The sequence below is a fragment of the Impatiens glandulifera genome, chromosome 9, assembly GCF_907164915.1.
Source record: "Impatiens glandulifera chromosome 9, dImpGla2.1, whole genome shotgun sequence".
NCBI lineage: Eukaryota > Viridiplantae > Streptophyta > Magnoliopsida > Ericales > Balsaminaceae > Impatiens > Impatiens glandulifera.
Genome location: NC_061870.1, coordinates 26,220,790 through 26,240,096, shown reverse-complemented (window position 1 = coordinate 26,240,096; position 19,307 = coordinate 26,220,790). Strand labels below are relative to the sequence as shown.

Below are 19,307 nucleotides of genomic sequence, written 5' to 3'. Positions count from 1 at the left end.
GAAGGTTAAGTTAATGAGATAATTTGTAATTATTTCTAGGCAATTTAACAATCACAAGTACACAATACATAAATTTGTCACTCTAAATTTAATAATCAAATATTGATTTGATCTAAGAAAATATTTATATATATACTAATTTAAATAAGAACAAACAAAGTGGCCCCCTAGGAAATTACCATGCAGCTTCCATAATGTCAGGGTCTCTCTTTTAGAAACTTCACAGAAACCCTCCTCTCCCTTGCCTTTATTCACACTCCATTTATTATTATTATTATTATTATTATTATTATTATTATTATTATTATTATTATTATTATTATTATTATTATTATGTTCTGGTATACTTTAAATTCTTTCCATTATTAAAATTTTAGTGTAATAGTAAAAATACCCACTCATATATTATAAAGTTGTCTGGACCCCATGAATAAATATGAGTAAAAAAAAGTTATACCATGATCATAATAAGTTTGATGTTTTGTGAGGTGTACCTAACATGTGATAACTTAATTATGTTAAAAACTATTAATTCATAATAAATTAGTGACATTATGAATTAATGACGTCATATATACTACTATAAATAAGCCCTATATAGAGAAGGCGATAAGGTCCTCATCAGTCCTAAGTAAATATGAAAGCATCTGTAGTTCCAAAATCATCATTTGGATGTTTTCCAATAAGTCTAAAATTCCTTATCAAACCTAATAATAATTCCAAGTCTCAAACATCGACAAAACTTCCACCGGCCGTGGCCACATGGCGGCGCGAGGAGCTGAGGGAGGTGTTCGGTCTGTTCGACATAGACAAGGATGGAAAGATCTCTGCTTCAGAGCTGAGGAAATATTTTGAGTCGGTCGGAGAGATAATGACCGATAAAGAGGCGGAAGAGGTGGTGGAAGAGGCGGATACGGATGGGGATAACTTGATCGATTTTACAGATTTTGTAGGGTTCATGAAAAATGGATCATCATCATCTGGGATTAATAGTAACAATATTAATAATGAGGATGATGATGATGAATTGAAGACGGCTTTTGAGGCATTTGAGTTTGAAAGAGGGTCGGGTCGGATAACACCCAAGGGATTGCAAAGGGTACTGAGTCGACTCGGTGATGATAAGTCCTATGATGAGTGTGTTGCCATGATAAGGGTGTTTGATATGGATGGAGATGGGGAACTCGATTTTTATGAATTTCATCAAATGATGGCACCTTAATTAATTCATTGTATGCATGATGGGTTGTGTTAGTTTGTAAAGTATGAATATGTAATTATTTGTGTGCATAAATGTTTGTATTACATTAAATAAGGAGAAGAGCATTCAATCCTAGATTAATTAGCACAATACTTTAACTTGTAGTCCTACAATTATAATCTCGAATCACCAGTGAAAATGTGATCTTTATCGATATCAATCGATATAAGAATTTTTCTCTAACAGGTTTTTAAATCTTTCGATATTGAGTTATATAGACAGATATATTCTATATCGATACCGGTAATGACAATTTTTTCACTAGTGAATATTAAGCCTTAATATCTTATATACAATTCTTAAAAAAAAAAATTAAAAATTAAAGACTCACAAGGGCATTTGGGCTGGCTAAATAGATCCCATAACATCTCTTGTGGCCATTTACAAAGACTATGAGCTGACCCATAGAGTAAACAAGGAACTTTGAGGCCTGATATTTCATTTTTTTTATTCTCTACAATAAATTTATAATAAAAAAATTTAGATATTTTAATATTTTAATTGATTAGTTGAGTTATTAATAGTAAAAGGAAATAAAATCTGTAATTATTGTTTTTGTTGATAAAAATCACAAAAATATGTCTTTTAAACAGTACTCCAATTCACATATTTATTTAGTGTGAGTATCATTCATTCATCCATTAATAGATGATAATATTGTAAGTTTATTTGTTTTAATTGATTAGTTATTCACTTTGTTAGTATAAAGAAAAGAAAAAAAATGTTTATTGTTCACGCTACATACATGACTTTTCATAGAGTATATATGCAATTTGCTGAAGACAATGGAAATATATATAATTTAGTTGTGGGACATATAAAAGAAAATTCAATATAACTATTTTCATCTTAGACTATTATTACTTCTAATAAAATTCCTCTCTCTCCATTTTATTTGAAAATAAAGTATAACCATTGTTTGGAAAATTCAATATATATCTATATATAGCTTACTATTAATTTCATCTTAGACTATTATTATTTCTATTACATCTCGATTTTATTTGAAAATAAAAAGTATACCATTGTTTGGATTCAATCATTCAACGAGATATATTCATTATTAATACCTTGGAAATTCACATTAATATACATTAGAAGAAAAAATAAATTAATTAAAAATAAATGAATATAGACCATATTTTGGGGTGCTATTTTTATATTTTAAAATTCTAGGTCAAAGCTAATATTATGTTCCGTCTCAATCATTCTCTCATTTTTTCCGGCGACAGCCGCAACCGCCATCGCCTATTCTGACCTGGTCAAATTTCTCCATGTTCAACAGTCCACCTAACTAATATTTTTTTTTTTATTTGATAAAACATAAATTATTTGAATTAAAATATTTTTTTTGGTTTAATAAAGTGATTCAATGACGATATAAGCATAATATATATATATATAAAATGATGTAATTTTTAAAGTGTCCGAAATATCGGGTCGAGATTTATGATTAATTTGAATATATACGTGAGAATAAATTGATATTTGGGTCAGATTGTGGGTTGACCCGCCTATAAATTTAAAACGATTAAAAATAAAAATAAAATTTTATATTTTAAATTCAAAACAAAATTTAAAGAACGCTAATCATTTTAACGATATAAGTTCAATTTTTTAACTAATTAATCTATATATATAATAATGTTTAATTTTCAAAGTGTCCGGATTGTCGAATCGAGAGTTGTGGTTAATTTGGACATATATGTGAGAGTAAATTGATACTTGAGTCGGATTATGAGTTGACCCGGTCATAAACTTAAAACGGGTAAAATGAAAAGTGTCTGAAGTGTCGGGTCGAGAGTTATGGTTAATTTGGATATATATATATATATATATATATGAGTAAATTAATACTTGGGTCAGATTGTAAATTGACCCGCCGTAAACTTAAAACATGTAAAAACAAAATTAAAAATATATCACATTTTAATTAATTTTTTTTATAATGATACTTCTCCACATTTGGGTATTATAAAAAGAAGAAAATTTGTATATAAGATAAAACAAATATTCAAGTCATTAACGTGTTTCGGTTGTTGGGAGAATTGACATGAGTTATCCATCTTTATTTAAGTTCTACATCTCTCTGTTTTAGTGCTCATTTTTTTTTCAATCTCTCCACTCAAACGCCATTAATGGAGGATCCAGTCTTCTTCCCAATACTCCTTTCCATCTTCACCATCTTCTTCATCGTCGGAGTTCATGCCCAGCAGCCATACATTGGAGTGAAGACAACCCTCTGCAATTTCACAGATCCCACTTCCCCTGCTTTTGGTTATTCCTGCAATGGCGTAAACACAACCTGTCAATCCTATCTCACCTTTAGATCTCAACCTCCATTCAACTCTGTTTCTTCAATATCCACCCTTCTTTCTTCAAACCCATCTGATCTAGCCAATCTCAACTCCGTCACAATCAATTCAACCTTCGAAACAAACACCCTAGTCCTGATTCCCGTCACATGTTCTTGTTCAGGTCAGTATTATCAATTCAACACAACATACATTATTCAACAAGAAAACATGGGTTTTTTTACCATAGCAAATAACACTTTCCAAGGTCTCTCTGTCTGCGACGCAATCTCAGCTCAAAATCCAGTTTTATCAGCTGGGAGTTTAGCAGTTGGTAATCGAGTTAGGGTTCCCCTTAGATGTGCTTGTCCAACCAAGAATCAAACTGATTCGGGTTTCAATTATTTGTTGAGTTATTTGGTCACATCTGGAGATTTCATCTTTAAAATTAGTTCCATGTTTGGAGTGACTTCTGAATCTATTTTCCAAGCAAATGGACTTTCTCTTAGTAATTCAGACATTTTCCCCTTCACTACTCTTCTTGTCCCTCTTCAAGACCCACCAATAATTTCTTCAATAATATCTCCTCCACCGCCGCCGGCGACTCCTCCACCCCCTTTTACCGGCATCTCCACAACAAACAGTCCAAATAACAACAACAACCATACATGGGTATACGCTGTTGTTGGATCTGTCGGAGGAATTTTGCTTATATTGGGTTCAATCTGGTTATTCATCTTCATCAATAAGAAGAAAACAAAGAAGAAAATGAATGATCCTTTCAGCACCATCACCACGTCGGAGAGTTTTGAAGCGGTTGAGAAATCCGACAGTGTTCTCTTAGAGGGTATATCGACAATAGCCCAATCATTAAACGTGTATTCTTTTGATGAACTGAAAACCGCAACTTCCAATTTCAGTCCTACCTGTTTAATCAAAGGGTCTGTTTATCGCGGAAGAATAAACGGCGATCTTGCTGCGATCAAGAGAATGGATGGAGATGTTTCCAAGGAAATAGAATTAATGAACAAGATCAGCCATTTCAATCTCCTACGTTTATCCGGCGTTTGTTTCAACGGCGAGAATTGGTATTTGGTTCATGAATACGCTTCCAATGGATCTCTAAGCGATTGGATTTACAATACTAGCGATGGTGAAAACGCTCTGAATTGGATACAGAGGATTCAAATTGCGTTTGACGTTGCTTCAGGGCTTAATTACATTCATAATTACACATCTCCATCGTGTATCCATGGCGATGTTAAAAGCAGCAACATTTTACTTGATGGGGAGTTTAGAGGCAAGATCGCGAATTTCACACTTTCGCGATCTGCATTGGGAGAAGATGGTTCTTTTAAGTTGACTAAACATATAGTTGGAACACAAGGATATATGGCTCCTGAATATTTAGAGAACGGTTTGATATCCACTAAGATTGATGTTTATGCGTTTGGGATTCTGTTGATGGAGATTGTTTCAGGGAATGAGGCTGGTGGTTTGTCTGATGTTGTTGATTCTGTTATTGATGATGAAAATGGATTGAAGGCGATTATGGATCCTCGTTTGGAAGGGAAGTATCCCGAGGATTTGGCGATTATGGTTATGAGAATCGCGAATGGTTGTGTAAAGAGAGAGCCATCGCGTCGCATGGGAATGGATGAGGTGGTGCAATCTTTGTCTAGGATTATGAACGGTTCTTTGGCTTGGGAGTCATCGCGTTCTTGAAAATAAAGATTTGTATTTGTATAGAGAATAATGTTTGTATTGAAATAACTTACTCAATAATTTTGTTGGGTGTCACTCAGTTTTTGTTTTTAATTTTCATTAGTGGGTTATATTTGTATAGTTGTATTTAAGGAATAATATTTGTATTCAATTTTGAATCTTGGCTTCAACCATGTTTTTTTATTAATTACTTAAATTCAACTATAAAAACGAAATAGTAATTTGATTAGGAAGTCACTTTAAAAACCAGTAAAGATGAATTCATTTGATGATCATAAAAATAGTAAAAATGAATTAATTTGAGTTTTTTAAATGATTGAAATAAAGCAAATCAATTGAACAAATTATACGGTGACAAAAAATCTCTATAAAATATTTGAAGTCTGTAAAATAATAATCTATAATAAATAAATATATAAAAGAAATAGTGAAAAACTCGTACAAATAATGAAATAGTGAAAAACTCGTACAAATAATGAGAAAATATTTAGGGTTTAGAGAAATTTCAATTTTTTTTATTAAGAACAATGAAAAATAACTCTAAATTTGACTCGATAATTGATCATCAAATAGATTCATTAAACAAGTGATGAAAAAAAACTAATAATGAAAAAAGTTATAACTGTGGTGTCTGTGTTTAATAATACAAAATCTCTACTATACAAACTAATATATATGTACTTTAATTATATATAAATTTAATAAAAAAAAAATTCAAACCCAATATCCACCCCAAAGAAATTCAGGAATCCTAAATGAGAGTAGGTTATGAAAATTCAACAATACAATTTTCTTAATTATTTAAAAGAATTGATTAATATAATTTTTGCTTTTAAAATTAGTTAGACAATTCTACCTTTCCAAATTCCAAGTCCTATTAAAAGTTTTTTATTATTATTTTACAACGTTGATTGATTAACGCGTTAGGTCCCTTTGAAGTCAACTCTCATACATGGGTTATTATTATATTCGAAACAGTTATGAACATTCTATTTCCAATCAAACTTATATATATATATATATTTTAAATGGTTCAGTAAATAATAATAATAATAAATTATTTAAACAATATGTCAAATCAAAATATCAAGCAAGTTGGAGATCGTCCAATAAAGCGTCCTACTACTTAAAAAAATAGTCTAATTTACATATATTACATAATTGTTTAGTTTTTATTAACAAAATTAAAATTTCAAAACATACTAATGCATAGAACAATATATTATTTTTACACATGAAAAGAGTGAATGGCCTATAAGTTGGAAGAAACATATACAAATTTTAGTGACTTGAAAAGCAATATCAACGAGGTAAAACCGGACTCATTATTCGAATAGGCTCATCGGTTTCCCCTACAGACGCACACGACGTCTCCAATTGTGTCCTCAACAAGACCGAGAGGTTAAACACAACTTCACCCATACTCGGCCTCACCCATGGCTTCTCCGAAGTGCACGCCTTGGCTAAGCCAGCCAATCGCAACGCTAAATCAATGGGCGGGTAAAACCTCTCTAGAACCGGATCCATCCATTTCCTCATTTTCTCCTCACGATTTTCCTTGTCTTCCCAAAACGCCCTGACTTCCTTCCATAACATCACAACCTCCCCGTTTTCTCTCGTTTCCATGCCCTTCTTTCCCGATAACAGCTCCAACAGAACGATCCCGAATGCAAACACGTCGATCTTCAACATGGCTGACGTGGCAGCACGTCTAGCTTTGGAGAAATTTCCGACTTTAGCCTTGAAGTTGGAATCGAGGAGGATATTGCTTGTCCTGATATCTCTATGAACAATGCTCGGTTCATTATGCTCGTGCATGTACTGCAAACCACTTGCTACGTCTAACATTACGTTTAGCCTCTGACTCCAAGAAAGGAAACCCGCGGTTTTGTATAGCCATTCGTTTAAAGATCCCTTTTCAGCATATTCGTGAACCAAGAAACAAAGACCTGAATTGCTTGATGAGATTCCCATCAGCTTCACCAAATTCGAATGATTTAGTCTCTGCAGAATTATAAACTCTTCAGAGACGTCTTTAGCTTTCTTAACCGCAAACGTCTTACCATCGATTACTGCCCGATAGATCGATCGACCAATCCTGCAACTTTTATCCAGATTCATGGTTGCCTCCATTATCACCTTCAAATCAAAGACTATTGGTTTCCCCAGATAACCTGAAACTCCCGGAAGCAAATATTCCTGAACTGACTTCTTCTCTAAGCTCGTTTGAATGATGTCGGGGGTTTCCAAACAAGAGTCGAATCGGCAGATAACCTTCTTCTTCTTTGATCGAATACGAACGTAAACCAGCAAGATTCCAAACAGGAAAACAGATATCACTGCAAAAATAAGAACCAACTTGTGACTTGGTTTGTGTCTTCCACCAAAGGACGGAGACCAAGAAAAAACAGGTAACCTTGAAACTGGAATCAACATAGGAAGACAAATGGAAGCAGTTAAGTTTCTGTAGTTATTAACCGAAACAATACGGTCTGGAGTTGTATTAAACATAGCGCTGACTGGGAAGATATCATCGTCGGGCTGCCATACATAAGTTATGAGATAACTGACACCTGTATATTCCATCTGAGACTTTGTTGGGCATTGACATAGCAAAGGAAATATGGCTTCTGCACCAACAGACAAGTTGGTAGGATTCAACGACGGATTCATGTCTTGTACAGTATGAAAATCTGTCAGGTTCTCGAAATTCGAGATGGAGACCTTGAAGAAACTATCACCTTCCTGTATTTTATACGATACGTTGTGGAAATAGTATGAACCATTGCAGTTACAGGTGATGGGTATCAACAAGAGTTGTTGAGGGAATATCTGTAATCCTAGAGAGTACAGGTTACTGGCGTTGGCAATTTCTGAAACATCAATTCCAAACAGAGCAGATATGGTTTGTAAATTCAGATACCTGGGGCCTCTAGCACGATAAGTCACATAGGTATTGCATGAAGGACGGGACTTTGAGCTACATGAGAAAGCATTTAAAGTATCTGAAGATTGACTAGTGACACAAGGAGAAAGAACAAAGAGGAATGCAAAGAAAACAAAGGGAGACATTCACTTAAAAAGCTTTTCACAAAGAAATATATGTCCTTAGCTTTAAGATCAAGGGAAGAAGAAGCTGGATAGCATTTCTATTCCTTTCAATTATCATTAAACAATAACACAATAATTCAAATGTAACTGTCAACAACAGTGCCAAGTTAATAAATATTGCAATGATGAGAATGACAACTTAATAAAATAGCTTATTTCACATATTACAAACTATGTTATAATAAGGACAAACAAAATAAGCTCAAGATATGTCTTATACACATTGTTCCCTGTAACTCTATTAGAAGTTTTTCATTAGATACTTTGTTGGACCTATTAGGCTTTTAAGCTGCTCCTCTGTCATCTTGTTAGATTTTTCATGTAGAATTTAAAGTAGGGGACTCTTGTCGTGTTAAGTTGGGCATCTTTATTTATCGCTTCATCTAAATGATTAAATGTTTATTTGAATTAACTTCATTTTATATATATTACGTCGTTACGAGGAAAAAATGAAAAGCTATAAAATATGGCTCAGTAATCTAGTAACATTGTCCAAAAGACAACTTTAACCCTAAAAATCAATGAATTTCCGTCATTATAAGGAAAAAATAGTCTTAATCAACATTTTATCAAATTAACTACATATCAAGTACTTAAAATTTAGAATTTTTCATTTGATTTATTCTTAATTTATTTTTCAGGTACTTTACTATTTCGACACTTAAAATTCAGTATTTAACATCAAAGACTTCAATTCAATTGAAAACTTAGTCCTTGTACTGATTTCAGCTGCAACTCATGACAAAAGATTCCAAGAGTTGACTTTCATTTCTTCCTAACAAGAGAAAAACAAATTAAAGATTTATTTTCCCTAACAAACCAAGTTACAATTCGACTTTCCTTATTTGCTTGGTTTATAATAATTTGAGGAATGAAGTTATAAAGATCGTACCTTTTGACAATATCTATTCAGCATCCTCCGAATTTGTTCTCATAAAGGCACTGGAATATATATCATACACTGTTTTAAGATGCAAAAACTTTGTTTTAAACAAGGAACTGCGGGAAACCAAGGAAGGGTCATTGTTCATCCCTTGTGTTTTATCTTCCACGAAAGCTGCTTCTCTAAATTTGCTTTCCTTCCAAAGACTCTTCACAAGCAACTGTTTTGTAGCAAAGTCAGGCATCATTAAATTATCATCATTCCTCATCTCCTCGAATACTCTGAATGCAAGAATAGCTCTATTAGACTTGCAGTAGAAAGAAATAAGCAGCTTGAGCATATAAGCATCAGGCTCCACACCACTCTGCTTAGCCATGCTGAAGATTCTTTGAACTGCTCTAATATCTCCCTGATGAGCAAAACAATGCATCAGTCCAGAGAAAGTCTCGATCTTAGGAATTATTCCAGACAGAATCATGTCATCCAGTACATCCAAGGCATCACTAGTCATCTTGGACTTAGCCAGTGTGAGCAAGAGAGTGCTATATAAAAGCGATAAATAATTCTTGGGAACAGGACCACATAGCTTGTTAACATCGTGAAATACCTTTAAAGCGGCTTCACCATTACGAGACACGCTGTAGTAGTTAATTATCGTTCTCACTTGACCAAAAGGAAGTTTAATCCCTTCACTCTTAACTTTAGATAGGAGCTCAGAGACTAAGTCAGTATGCCCATGGCGAGCTAAAATGGTGACCATTTTTGAAATCGTGCAAGAATTGTGAGAAAAACCTGGTTGCTGAGAAACCCAGCAAAAGAACTTCCAAGCAGTTTCAATCGGATGTAGATTCCTGATCATCTTGCAAACCAATCTACTTGTCCAAATAACTTTAGCATCTTCCAGTTTTGAAACCTCTTCTGGCCCCCAATAACGCAAGGCATTTGCCAATGCAGCAGGATCCAGCCATGGTTTAAGCATAACTTCATTATCATCATCATCATCATCCTCAAGAAGACTTATATTCTTTATCCTATCATCTGGCAGCATTTCCTGAACAAAATTAGCTGTCTCCATGAAAAACCCAGCTTCTTGCATTTGGTGTAGTGATTCTCGAATAGATACACTTGGCACCATTCCATCCATTTGCATATTACTGAGTAGACTCTTGACTGTGTCAAATTGATTAGCAGATGTGAATGCCCCTATCAATAATGAATACTGCAGTAAAGTACGGTTAACATGCATCTCAGGCAATAGTGAAAAAATATTCATCGCCAATTCTAATTTCCCATTGCTGATAAGTTGCTCAATCATGACGGTGTATGTTCTTGAGTTCGGAACAACTCCTTCACCAATCATCATGTGGAGGATCTCCACTGCCTCACAATTCATACCTCTCTGCGCATAAATGCGCATTACAATGTTATAAGCTTCAAGAGAGGGTTGTTTTCTTGAATATCTCATCTCGTCCCAAGTAGCAAGAAAGGAGTCAAAATCTCCAGCAGTGGAATACCATCTCAACAGATCCATATAACTGATAGGTGCCACTTTTGGGAATTTTCCAGAATTGATGCCATTGATGAGTGCCTTAAGCTTTGCAGTTTGTTTAAACTTTGCAAGAACTTTGGCCAGTACATAAAGCGTGTGTTGAGTATGAGAGAACTGAGGTATAGACTTCAGTGATTCAACGAAGGACGTAACAGAAGTTATAGAAGGAGCAGAAACAAGTGCATTAGATACCACAAATGAATCTAGAGAAGGATCATTCAAGAGAGACGTAAAAGAACTTGATGTTTCACTGGACCTGAGAGCAAGCCGAATTGAATCAATGAGCTTTGCTCTTCTAAAGTAAATGGAAATTTTATTGTTGTCTGACTGACTGGCAAAGTGACGAACCGGAAACTTCAGGCAGTTAAAAATGTTTCTAGCACGAAACAGCTTGTTGAGGTACATGGGAACGTTCCTTTGATGAAACAGTTTATAGTTGTAGAATAATATCCCATGAAAGGATAATCAAGTCCAATAGTGAAATGACAATGCTGACATGTATTCTCTGCAATAAAACAATGAGAAAAATGGAATGGAGACATCAGGTAGAGCATATATATAGTTGAGAATTCATTATTTTAATCTAGGCATCATGACCAAATAAGACTACGAAAAAGACCATATTGATTGTCAATGTTATTATCTCATCCTCGGTTGAGAAACATATAAAATTAACATGTCAGAGACATAATATCAAACACTTGGCGTGCAGAATTGAGATGGAACTGACACGACCAAGCTAGGACTTCCACTAAGTACAAGTGGCAACAAAATGTCAGCTTAAAGCAACCATTAGACCAGAATTAGACGGTTTAAGGTGATACAATATTCTTCCGTCAAGAGAAAAGGAACCAACATCTCAAATATATTTTGAGACGGAGAAAGAGTGCCGGAATGAGAGAGATAGAAACGAGACCTGGAGAGTGGATATAGCTGCGGGGAATTGGTTGCCTGCTTGCTGATGACGCCGCCGTTCCGCCGTTACCGCCGCCGCTCAACTGAGACTGGTTATTTGTTATACATTGAAATATTACTATACGTTAAATTATTTTGTTTCGGTTCAATATTTTATTTTTGAAATTTTTTATTTAATTTTTATATTTCAAATAATATTATAATGTGTCATCTATATATATATATAATTATATAAATATAATTATACTTAATTTTTAAAGTTCTGAACTACCGGGGTTGAGAGCTATAGTTAATTTAGATATATATGTGAGAGTAAATGGATACTTGGGTCGGATTATGGGTTGACTCGCCCATAAACTTAAAACGGTTAAAAATAAAATTAAAAATACTATAGGTATGGTTCAATTTTGCAACCTAACAAAAACAAGTATAATCTTTTAACCAATTAGACTAATAACACTTTATATTTTTAACAATATAAGTTGAACTTTTTAACTAATTAATATATATATATATATAATGATGCTTAATTTTTAAAATGTTCGGATTGCTGGGTCGAGAGTTGTAGTTAATTTGGATACATATGTGAGAGTAAATGAATGCGAATTATGGGTTGACTCGCCCATAAACATTTTTACCGTAATATTTTTTTACGGTTTTTTATATTATTACTCGTGCAAATGCAAAAAAAATAAAAAAAAATAATCTAATTTAAAATTAATTTTTAAATTTTAATAAAGAGTTATTTGAATTGATATTTAATATGAACTCTTATATATATCCTCACATTATTTGTATGTATTTTTCATTGTCGACTAAATAGTTAATTATTATTTGATATAATTTTTTTTCGATGTTTTATAAAAAGTTTTCGATATCATTTTATTGGTTCGTCCTGGAATCTTTATCGTACAACTCAAATTGAATCTGAACAAATATCATGTTGATTTGAATTTTTTTTTTCAATTGTTTATTTTAATTTGTGATGTTATTGTATACTATTTAATAATTAATTATATATATAAAACTCTTAATTGAATTTAATAAAAATAAGATTTTTAAAAAAAAACAAAGAGACTACATTTTTATCTAATCTTATTAACTGTTCATATTAAAATAAAAACAATTAACTATAAAATTGTGAAGTTAAAATACAATGCTTATAGCTTTTATTCTTGAAACATGATACTATTCTTTTATATCTCCCCTTTTGGTTCCCAATACAAATTAAAAATATCCAACAGTATATTCACTCATCCTCCAATATATTATTGGTGTAAAAGTAAAATAATTACATAATAACATACACCCCAAATACTAAATATTGAATGCTGTAGCCGTGCCAATATACTTTTATTTGATTTTTCTAATGGTTTTTTTATTAAATTTCTTGTGTATAAATTGGTTTCGTTTTTATGAATTTATCACTCAAGTCGAAGAATGGCTATTGACGAAATCACAGGGGGAAACTCGCGGTCAACTGAATGTGATCCAGTGTTCGTCTGAGACCATATTTAAGAACAGCCTGGTTGCCTGATCTAAATCCATCTCCATAAGCTTCTGATGTATCTGCTTCAATTTGATGTTTGAAAAATTCACCAAGTTTCCTCTCGAATTGGGAACGTTTTCCCTTCTTCGAAGACATTGTATCAGATGAAGACGTCGACGCCAAACTTGTTGATAAAGACGATGAACTTGAAGCAGTACTAGTACTCGTGCTAGTACTAGCACTACCTGAAGAACCAGAGCCAGAACCAGCCAAGATTTCAGAGTCCAACCACATATGAGCCAAGACTTGACAGATTCCTTCCTCAATATCAGGTGTCAGATTTTGGAATCCTGCAAAATACCCAAAAATAAATAAATACTTAATTTGAAGAATGATTAGGACTTTGTCTGATATGGGTTATTTGAAATTAATCAATCATATCAGTCAAATCATCAACTTTATTTTGAAACAAGGTGAAGTAGCGATTTTTCAGAGAAGCACCTTTGAGTCGCAGCCATGCATGCATCATCTCGTGAGCGAGGATTGATCCAGTCAAGAGTCTGGAATTAGACACGGGATTTTCATGTCATGCATTAAAATAAGACGAAAGAAACAGGAAATAGTAGATTGTTTAATACCTAGGGAGTCCATACAAAACGAGGATAGCAGTTACTTCACATCTACGAGTTAACCTATATGGTTCTGTAAACATGTCTATGATCTTGTAACCCCCAATCTTTGGCCGCTTCGATATCTGTCAAGAAGAGATAAAACCATTTTTTTAGATTAGCATGCAAATTTCAAACTACTCATTTGTGAACATGAAAGGTTCACTTACAGTGCTGACAACTTGTTCTTCTGACAAACATAGTCCTCTTGTCTCGGGCAAGTGATGATGACCCTGTTTATCCAAGATAAGAATAATTAGCTGGTTTGAATGTTATTTCTTTGAACCTTGTTTAATTTGGGGTTTTTTAATCAATCAAGTAGTTATTTTCAAATAATCTTGTTTAATGTAGGTTTGAAAATCAGGTTATTTAGAGTTATTTGACATTAGAGGTATAACTATATAATTAAAGAAAAAATAGAGGGTATTTGGTATTTGATTTGAATGAGTTGATTGTTAGATGGATAGTAGCTCACATCAAACAAGGCCATCGGCCAACTAATCTCGCAAATGTTGATTAAATATAAATTATTTACTAAGAAGAGCAAATTGGGAACAAATTAACTATGATGTTGTTTCTAAACGAAAAAATATGATTCTAGTGCTAGGTAAGAGCAGTTAAGTCACCTTTTTCTCGCCTTCCATGGCTTCATTGAGCGCTTGCCTCTCAACCAATAACATCGGAACTTGTTGCTCCACTTTCATGTTCAAACCTTCATAAAATTCTTGTATTTCAAGATAAAGAGGTTGGCATTCGTGGGTGTCCATTATTGAAGAATCCAGGCATTCCAGGCACAATTTTCTACCGTCATCAAGCACTAGATATCTTGTGTCGATTGGCTTCACACAATGTAGAGTTTTTTTTTTATTATTGTAAGTCAAAAGAAAGATACATAATAATAAGACGCCCTTATGGATGGAATAACTGACCTCCATTCGTTCACAACTACAGCATCGAGGTGTCCCATCGTGTTCGTGAGAAGGACAGTATTTCTGTAGCCAGAAAGGATGTGCTCTATACTCTATTAAACCGGCTGCATTTGTTGGGATCTAAACTAAGAAGAAAACAAATGAATGCCAAAACAATCACTATCTTAAAACCAACATCAAACTTCTGTCAACTACTCCCAATATTAAGAAAATAATTACTTTTTTAGTGATTTAACCAATTACCCTTCTGTCAATTAATCCCAATTTTATTCTAAAATCATGTATCAATCAATGCCAAAGAGGAAAAAGTTGTTTCTGCTTCAAACACATAAAAAAATGGCACTTACAAAGTTGTTACAGACATCACATTTCGGGTGGTGCTTCTCCTTGTAGCAGGATTTGTGGTAGGGATGATTCTCCGACATAGAAAACTGAACAAAATTTGCAGTCTGTTATTTGGGGATACGCACAAAAGATTCATGAATTTTAAAGGATAGTCAACTGCTTAGCATCCTTAATAAAGTGAACCTCATAATCTGAAATAGGTTGACTGCAACCATGGCATCGAAAACATTCAGGATGCCAAACACCTCCCATGCAACTTAGAAAGCGTCCATGGCCAATCTCAGCCCGACACCCAGCACAGATCCTACAAAAACGTTTGTAAACTAAATTTAGTCAGATTCAGATCCAAATACACATTCAGAAACAATGATCATATCATCTAGTAAGATACTTTACCTGTATTCGGAAGGATTAAAATATGGAAAAGGTGGAAAATGATTCCCATGATCATAACTAGGTGGAGAAGATTCCATATTCAAACTTTCTTGAATTGCCTTAGCAAGTTGTTCATCTTCTTCTATATGCCAATGAGATTGACTACTACTCTTTGGAGTTTCATCTTCCTCAACATGTGTATGAGATTCACTTTCCCCACGAGGTTCATCTTCCTCAACATGTGTATGAGATTGATCTTCCTCAACGTGCAGGTGAGATTCAAGTTCCTCTTCAGATTCTTCATCATCTAAGAAAATAAGAACACTCACTAAGAACAACAAAACATTTTTTTTTTCTCTTATGTTTAAACAAATACAATAGAAAATTCACACACCTATCATAACCTTTTTGCCTTTCTGATCTTCTTCAACGAGAGAGATTGCTATAGCACATTCAATTTCTTCCTTGTCAAAATCGGACAAAACATCCTACAATTCCAAAAAAGCACAAGATTAACACCGAAAACATAATCATGGAAACGAGTGGTATCAGAAGAAACAAAACTCACCCCGGAAGCAGAATGACCCTCCCAAACGTTGTCATCGCCATACCTGCCATGATAATGTCCTTTATGATGGCTGGAACCTTTAAAGATTTTGCTTATCCAACCCATAATGCAATTGTCTTTGTTGCTCATGGGTTGGCACGGTTATCCTATTCATTAATGAAAAGAAAGTGAAGAGAAACGAAATGAATAGAAGGATTGTGTTTAAGAACAAACAGTTAAAAATGGAAGAAAAAAAAAACTTGCAGCAGCATAGATGATCCAATTTGAGTTTACAAGTAGATGAATCTAGACATCCAAATCAAAATCCCAGAGTATATATGTACAAAGACAGAATCTTTTTATAACAGATGAACAACTTTTCATCAATTTTATCATGATCAACAGAAAAAAGATTGATAGAAACAGATCTGCGATGGATTTAGAATCTAGATTTTGCATCCATACTCAGATAAAATCAAGAACAGATTAATCAAACAACTGAAGCAGAGTAGAATTGGGTTGGGTTTCTCTGCAATTTCCCAAATTAGAATTGATCCGTACCTCCGTTTTCGAATTGGATAATACCCAGAATCAATAATAATCCCTGGGGGAAAAGAGAGAGATTCTGATGATTGTTTAAAGGGGGGGTTTGAACACTAAACACAGCAGCACCAATTTCAGTTGAAAGCACAACCCATGATTTCAGATGTAAAACAGCTAACGGGTTATCAATAATCCGGTCAAAGATGGAAGAGAACGAGAGAGACGAAGATAAAAGAAAATGAAGACTTGAAGTATACGCAAACAGAAGTAATAAAAAGAGGAAGAGAGACGCAAAAGGAAAGAATAGGAAAAACTAAAAATTGAAAGTTGTAGTACTATAAGAAGGACAGGAATTTAAGAATCTTAACCTGCCTTAAAGCATAGATGATGCCTGATGAAGATGGGAAAAAAAACTAGAAACCCAGTTGGGTACCTCAAGAAACTCACTCAACAACCTCTCTTTTTACACACCTCTTTTGCTCAAAGTGGTGGGACCTTTTTAGAATGGACCAGTGAGAGCAACGGCCGAATAAGTTCAAAATCACAGGAAGAAGAAAGAAGATGAAGATGAAGAAGAAGATTACAGTGTATTTCACTACCTGCAAGCAAGCAAGCAAACAAGTAAAATTACTTAAAACAAACGTTAATCCTTACACCTCAGCGAGAGGCCTATAAACAATACAGCTGACGCTGATCCTCTTTCTCTCTCTTTGAAGCAATATAGCTGACTTATAGATAGGGATCCGTCGGCGTCATCCGTCCCACACCGGCCACCGGCCAACCCCCAAACCCCTTTATTTATCTCAAAAGTTACCCGCGAATTGAGAATATATATTATTAACGGAAAATTTGGTATAATAAATTATATTAGTAAGTAAGAAGATTTAAAAAATATTAAATGTATAATTCAAATTAATAAGGTCAGTTAAAAGTTCTAAATAAATGGAATGAATGTGCAATTTAATTGAGTTAGATTTTTCACCAAAAGATAATGAAAAAATCTAACATTTTGAAAGAAAACATAGATACATAAACATATAATTAACACTAGAATAATACCATTAATTAGTATTTAGTAGTATGATTCATAGAGTTATTATATTAGGTTTCCTAATTTTTAATATATTCAGATCATAAATGTTCACTTTGACTATTTTTTTTTATCTAATAATATGGAGATTTATATGTTTGATTTGACTAGCCTAATCTCACTGTTTATAACAAATATATATTGAACATGTTTATTTGACTAACATGAAAATGGGAAAAGTAATTTGTCATTATTTTTGAAGAATTTGAGATTTATTTTTAAATAAAAAAATATATTGTATTGATATATATAAATAAAATATATTTTAGTATTTGAGTAAATGAATTGAATTATTTGATAAATGAGTGGTTATTTTTTTTTTGTTATTTAAATAATTCAAAATTGTAAGTATCATAAAATTATTTAAACATTTTAAATTTATTTTAATAGAGTTGTCATATTTATATTGCACAATCTGGCACATTAAAATTCAAACAAAGATTGGATTCATGTTCCTTACAGTTATGGGCAAAATAGTAATTTATTTATTTATTTAACATTTTTTTAATAATTATTTTGAATCCAGTAATAGAGAATCATATCCCATATTTTTCATATACTCTACCACTAATACTAACAAATTTAAATTTTACTGGTTGATGTTATATATAAATATTTATCAGTCTTCATTTAATTTATTAACAGTTGGTGTTCATCTTAAATATATTACATAATTAAATATTAATTAATTTGAGTTTTCCCTTATTCAAAATCCACTTGATTAATTGGATGATTAATTAGGTAGGGATAATATATTAATATACTCTATTAACTCTATTCACTAAATGACATTTAGAAATTGGTATTATAGACTATGTCGGTTTATGAATGGATGTTTTCAAATAATTCAATTTTAATACAATAATTGTTTGTATCACACCGTAAATAAAACAACTTTAAAATTGTGTTCAACCACTCCTATATCTTTAACCATTGAATTTAAAATGTATATATTAAACTTATTTCATCATCATTTCGAGGTGGATCCTGTTGTTAATCTTTTTTATTTTTAAAGTTTTCTTTTTGTTTTGAATTTAAGGTGACATTTGAGCTATAACATAAAATGTCCCTCATTCTAATTATAAGAGTATTTTTATTTAACAAATATCTTGTTAGTCAAATGAGAAAAGTTGTCATCTTTGACAATTACACTTAAAGTAGCTTTATATTCCAATAAAGTTATAAAGTAAATTTAAAAGTTTAATGTAATTATAATACACTAAATATTTATTTGTGTTTCTAATTTATAACCATTGAAGTGTGAATAATAATTATTAATATTATATATATATAATTTTAAAATATATTTATTAATTTATAATTTATATAATTTTAAATTAGAATTTACAAAATTTAATAATCAGTAAAAAATATTATATTAATATATATGAAATAATTTTAAAATATATAATTTATGTAATTTTTTTAATTTCAAATATATATATATACTTGTTTAATTTATATTTTTTTAGTTAGCGTAAATTCGATGTTAATTAGTCACATGTATCTTTTATTTATTTTTATTTATGTATTTATAAATGTCATTTATACTATAAATTAATAGTGATTAAAATCGTTAAGAC

The 19,307-nt window shown here is 32.4% G+C and overlaps 5 protein-coding genes across 8 annotated transcripts; 2 read left to right on the top strand and 3 right to left on the bottom strand.

The window, feature by feature from the left end:
• Positions 1–630: 630 nt before the first annotated feature.
• On the top strand, positions 631–1,228 carry LOC124915656 (probable calcium-binding protein CML41). Its single transcript, XM_047456416.1, has one exon. It carries the CDS (start codon positions 638–640, stop codon positions 1,220–1,222), a length of 585 nt encoding a protein of 194 aa, XP_047312372.1. The 5' UTR covers positions 631–637; the 3' UTR covers positions 1,223–1,228.
• Positions 1,229–3,357: 2,129 nt separating this feature from the next.
• LOC124916568 (lysM domain receptor-like kinase 4) lies at positions 3,358–5,438 on the top strand. The gene has a single exon (XM_047457299.1). It carries the CDS (start codon positions 3,400–3,402, stop codon positions 5,278–5,280), a length of 1,881 nt encoding a protein of 626 aa, XP_047313255.1. The 5' UTR covers positions 3,358–3,399; the 3' UTR covers positions 5,281–5,438.
• A 1,016-nt stretch (positions 5,439–6,454) lies between these two features.
• On the bottom strand, positions 6,455–8,889 carry LOC124915044 (serine/threonine receptor-like kinase NFP). The gene has a single exon (XM_047455692.1). It carries the CDS (start codon positions 8,350–8,352, stop codon positions 6,583–6,585), a length of 1,770 nt encoding a protein of 589 aa, XP_047311648.1. The 5' UTR covers positions 8,353–8,889; the 3' UTR covers positions 6,455–6,582.
• LOC124915043 (pentatricopeptide repeat-containing protein At5g66631) lies at positions 7,489–11,868 on the bottom strand. Of its 2 annotated transcripts, none has more exons than XM_047455691.1 (3): positions 11,740–11,868; positions 9,284–11,328; positions 7,489–7,619 (listed from the first exon to the last, which is right to left on the bottom strand). In XM_047455691.1, exon 2 carries the CDS (start codon positions 11,226–11,228, stop codon positions 9,297–9,299), a length of 1,932 nt encoding a protein of 643 aa, XP_047311647.1. In that variant the 5' UTR covers positions 11,229–11,328; positions 11,740–11,868; the 3' UTR covers positions 7,489–7,619; positions 9,284–9,296. The 2 variants fall into 2 exon arrangements, with proteins under 2 accessions (XP_047311647.1, XP_047311646.1); XM_047455690.1 differs by lacking the exon at positions 7,489–7,619 and adding an exon at positions 9,028–9,166.
• Positions 11,869–12,881: 1,013 nt separating this feature from the next.
• LOC124914615 (protein DA1-related 1-like) lies at positions 12,882–17,250 on the bottom strand. Of its 3 annotated transcripts, none has more exons than XM_047455203.1 (12): positions 17,003–17,250; positions 16,113–16,258; positions 15,939–16,032; positions 15,566–15,851; positions 15,353–15,473; positions 15,172–15,255; positions 14,825–14,944; positions 14,522–14,734; positions 14,066–14,128; positions 13,866–13,981; positions 13,729–13,787; positions 12,882–13,577 (listed from the first exon to the last, which is right to left on the bottom strand). In XM_047455203.1, exons 2-12 carry the CDS (start codon positions 16,239–16,241, stop codon positions 13,195–13,197), a joined length of 1,668 nt encoding a protein of 555 aa, XP_047311159.1. In that variant the 5' UTR covers positions 16,242–16,258; positions 17,003–17,250; the 3' UTR covers positions 12,882–13,194. The 3 variants fall into 3 exon arrangements, with proteins under 3 accessions (XP_047311159.1, XP_047311160.1, XP_047311163.1); XM_047455204.1 differs by having other exon boundaries at positions 17,007–17,250; XM_047455207.1 differs by lacking the exon at positions 17,003–17,250 and adding an exon at positions 16,656–16,971.
• Positions 17,251–19,307: the final 2,057 nt, after the last annotated feature.